At 58.6% G+C, this 4626-nt stretch overlaps 1 protein-coding gene across 1 annotated transcript; it reads left to right on the top strand.

Moving 5' to 3' along the window:
• Positions 1-2406: 2406 nt before the first annotated feature.
• Pou4f1 (POU class 4 homeobox 1) lies at positions 2407-4340 on the top strand. Its single transcript, XM_038310594.1, has 2 exons — positions 2407-2529; positions 3201-4340. Exons 1-2 carry the CDS (start codon positions 2407-2409, stop codon positions 4338-4340), a joined length of 1263 nt encoding a protein of 420 aa, XP_038166522.1.
• The last annotated feature ends 286 nt before the right edge of the window (positions 4341-4626 follow it).

Raw genomic sequence — 4626 nt, forward strand, 5'->3', positions numbered from 1 at the left:
TGGGGTAGGTAAGGACACCATGCCCTCTACCCCCCCCCCCCCCATGGATCCATCTGGCCACAAACCTACCCTGTTTGGCTTTCAGTCTGTCCTGCACCATTTAAGGTCCCTAGAGGCAAGCGTTTCCCCGGGACCTGGGAGTTCAGACTGCTGGAGCTTGCTACTAAAAAGGCAAGGCATTCTGCCTTACACCCCACAAGCCAGCGCAAGGACCCACTGCAGTGGGTGTCAGGAAGGATTAGGTTAAGCCCGGACACCCAGTGGGACAGGGACCATAGAACTCACTCTTTCTCTCCAGCGTCGTCCCGCTCTTGGTCCACTCCCGCTGAGATAAAGTTGCATTTAGTGCTCCCTGGGGAATCACATAATGGATGAAGAAGTGGCTCCTTCTTGCACCAGCAAATGAACATCCTTCTCACTTCCCTCTCAGGCTAGAAGAAAGGGAGGGGGTGGGAGGACAGAAAGGAAAGAAAAGAAAGAAAAAGCTAGTGACGCCTGTGGGCTTGTCTTGCAATCTGAATAACCCGAGTGGGTATCCTGAAGACGTACACGTTTTAAAGCAAAGGAAAATAAAATCTACTGGACTGCAGATTTAGGTTTTCAGAAGCGAGATCTGCCCTTTGGTGAAAATGCAGACCTCCTTGGTGTGTGAGTGATCAGAAAGATAATTTATCTGATCTCTGCTTCCCATAAGCAGTTTCTTGCCTTTCTCAGGCTAGCAGATGTGATAACATCTGGACCGTTATTATCACCCTAGGCAAGAACTGTGTCCTTAGGGACTTAGGCACCCGAGCTGAGGCTCCCCTGAGAGGCCCTTGATCTTCCTGCTACATGAGAGCAATATAACAGGTTGGTTAATTGATTTCTTCTTAGGTCTGATTTCTCAGGCTTATTATCACTATTATTAAAAACTGGACCAGACAGGTACCAGTTTATTCAATCTGATTTGAATTAATATTTTGAGTCACAATTTCCTATAGGTTAGCGTCATCCTGTTTTGGGGGAAGAAAAACAATATAAGCAGGCACAGATAAGACGCCAGGGTCCAAAACGATGCTAAAGAAAGTTCTCTTTTCAACATCTTATTCTCTTTTGTCTGAAGTGATTTTCTTTTGCTGGAGTTTCCAGCAAAAAGTGGTGTGTGTGTGTGTGTGTGTGTGTGTGTGTGTGTGTCGCCAGAGAGGAAAAGATCCCCGGCTACACCCTGTTAACTGTTTTTCCCTTTTGATGACTAGAAGCCTCAGATCACCTATCGCTCCTTTGAAAAGTGAGTTTGTACACGGTTAAAGGAGACACACAATAAGAGAAACGCACAATTCCATTTCAACAGCCTTTCCTGAGTAGAAAGCACATGCTCCTAGTGGCTCCTAAGTGACTGTCACTGGTGCTGCCTGACACAGTTATATTCACAACAACAAAGTATGCAGAGAAATTAAATTACGTGGAAATCAATAGCGTCTGACTGCTTCAAACAACTGTCTGTCACGGCTAGTCTCCAAGAGCCTATTTATAAACCATGAAAGAAACAGGTTCCTGCAGCATAAAGACAGCATCTTCCACATCGCCTTTCTGTGTTGTTATTTTTCCCCATATACAGAGGAACGCGCGGGCATAATTTAACATACAAATGCCTCTCTGTATACATTATATAACAGCTTGTTAGGCACCCAGTCGTGGAGGTGTGCCTAATAATGCACATATATTCTGGACAGGCGACAGGGTGGGAGGAAAACACACACAGAAGAGTGCTTGCATCCCCTGTCTTCCTCCAAAAGATGCCTACCCTTAGACAATAGCTGGCCTTGATGATCTTTGCAGACCCGCGGTGGCAAGGTGAGGCGCGCAGTGCGCATGCCTGGCCAGCTACAGGTGCATCACCTGCCTCGTCCTTGCTGGTGGTCACTATAAGAGCGGCTCCCACGCGCCGCCGGTCGCTCGCGGCTCGACGAGCGAGCGAGGGAGCGCGCGCGCGCTCGCCCAAAGCACGGCGCCGCCGCGGCCGGGGAGAACGCGCGCCAGACAGACGGAGACAGCTGATGCCTGTCAGCCGCCGCGCGGCGGGGCCGCGAGCTCTCGCGAGAGCTCCCCGGACCGGCCGCGAGAAGTGGGGCGCAGGTGTAAGAGGAGCGCAGCCCGTCGGCGCGCGGGGCTAGAGCTCTTGGAGGAGCGGGATCGCGAGACCTGCGCGCGGGCGCTCTGCGCGGTCGGCTCGGAGGCTGCGAGCCGGCGGGGGCAGCGTCAGCACCAGCGGCCTCAGCAGCATCAGCAGCCCCGCGGCGAGGCCAGTGCGAGCCGCCCCGGGCCGCTGCGGCCGCAGCCTCGGAAGGGAGGCCGGGCGAGCCGGCGTGCGCACTTTGCGGCGGACTTTGCGAGTGTTTGTGGATATTTCCATGCCAAGGCGTCAAGATGATGTCCATGAACAGCAAGCAGCCTCACTTTGCCATGCATCCCACCCTCCCTGAGCACAAGTACCCGTCGCTGCACTCCAGCTCCGAGGCCATCCGGCGGGCCTGCCTGCCCACGCCGCCGGTAAGCGCCCCCCTCGCCCGCGGCCCCGGCCCGTGCGCACGCCCCCTCCTCCGCTCCGAGGTGCTGCATGTCGGGGGGCTGCCGTGGGCCGCCCCGGGTCCCGCTTCGGCGGGCGGGATTTTTTTTTTAGAGGGACCCCGCTGTGAGGCACGTGTGGCCAGGGGCGCTTCAGGTACTGTTCCTTCGGCCCCGCGCCTCTGTCCAGCGCCTGCCAACCGCGGGCAGCTCTGGGGCCATGACTCTTGACTTTGCTGCACTTTCTCTGTTAATTTCACGCCTAGACAAGGCGATCTCTATGCTCGCTTGGGTGTGTAACACGGGTCCTTAGCTTCGAGTTACATCTCCGTTTCTTCTTTTTCTTCTTTTCGTCCTTTTTCCGTCTCCCGTTCCCTTTCCCGGAATGTATCCCTGTGTCCCCTTCTACCCATCTCCGCTCTTCTCTACTGCCCTGTCCCTTCCCTTGTGTTCCCCTGCTCGTTCTCAACACGTCCCCCCAACTCCTCCGTTTATCCCGCACTTCCACCCCCGTTGTTGTTTTGGTTTCATTGTGTTTGCCTTTTGCCTGTGCTTTCCGGTTTGTGTGTTTGTTTTGTGTGGCTATTTTTTTTTTTTTGGTGTTGTTTTTCCCCCCTTTTCTTTTCTTTTTTTGGTTTGGTTTGTGTCGCCTGCAGCTGCAGAGCAACCTCTTCGCCAGTCTGGACGAGACGCTGCTGGCGCGGGCCGAGGCGCTGGCGGCCGTGGACATCGCGGTGTCCCAGGGCAAGAGCCACCCTTTCAAGCCGGACGCCACGTACCACACGATGAATAGCGTGCCATGCACGTCCACGTCCACCGTGCCACTGGCGCACCACCACCACCACCACCATCACCACCAGGCGCTCGAGCCCGGCGATCTGCTGGACCACATCTCGTCGCCGTCGCTCGCGCTCATGGCCGGCGCGGGTGGCGCGGGCACGGCGGGCGGTGGCGGCGGTGCCCACGACGGCCCTGGGGGCGGAGGCGGCCCGGGGGGCGGCGGTGGCCCGGGCGGCGGCGGCCCCGGGGGTGGCGGCGGCGGCGGTGGCCCGGGTGGCGGCGGCGGCCCGGGCGGCGGGCTCTTGGGCGGCTCGGCGCATCCGCACCCGCACATGCACGGCCTGGGCCACCTGTCGCACCCGGCGGCCGCGGCCGCCATGAACATGCCGTCCGGGCTGCCGCACCCCGGGTTGGTGGCCGCGGCCGCTCACCACGGCGCGGCGGCGGCGGCGGCAGCGGCGGCGGCGGGGCAGGTGGCAGCCGCGTCGGCGGCGGCGGCGGTGGTGGGCGCGGCGGGCCTGGCGTCCATCTGCGACTCGGACACGGACCCGCGCGAGCTCGAGGCGTTCGCCGAGCGCTTCAAGCAGCGGCGCATCAAGCTGGGCGTGACGCAGGCCGACGTGGGCTCTGCCCTGGCCAACCTCAAGATCCCGGGCGTGGGCTCGCTCAGCCAGAGCACCATCTGCAGGTTCGAGTCGCTCACGCTCTCGCACAACAACATGATCGCGCTCAAGCCCATCCTGCAGGCGTGGCTGGAGGAGGCCGAGGGCGCGCAGCGTGAGAAAATGAACAAGCCCGAGCTCTTCAACGGCGGCGAGAAGAAGCGCAAGCGGACTTCCATCGCCGCGCCGGAGAAGCGCTCCCTCGAGGCCTACTTTGCCGTACAACCCCGGCCCTCGTCGGAGAAGATCGCCGCCATCGCCGAGAAACTGGACCTCAAAAAGAACGTGGTGCGGGTGTGGTTTTGCAACCAGAGACAGAAGCAGAAGCGGATGAAATTCTCTGCCACTTATTGAGAAGGGTGTGAGGTGCCGGGTGGGGCAGACTGGGGAGCTGAGGGGTGCATTTCTTCTCCTCTGGCCTACTTCCCCTCATTTAGAGTGTCCATTATCCTGCCTGCATTTGGGGAGTCCCTTTTCTCCTCATATCTTCAGCCCCACTCTGCACCCTGCCCCAACCGTCCCCCAGCCCAGAGGACCAGGGGTGTTGGTTGTGGAGAAAGTATGGGATGACAGGAGAGAATTGGGGGGCATTTGGGTGAGCAGGGCATGGTGGGGGGGAAGAAAAGCAAAGACTAGAGCT

The sequence above is a fragment of the Arvicola amphibius genome, chromosome 13 (assembly GCF_903992535.2).
Source record: "Arvicola amphibius chromosome 13, mArvAmp1.2, whole genome shotgun sequence".
NCBI classification, from domain to species: domain Eukaryota; kingdom Metazoa; phylum Chordata; class Mammalia; order Rodentia; family Cricetidae; genus Arvicola; species Arvicola amphibius.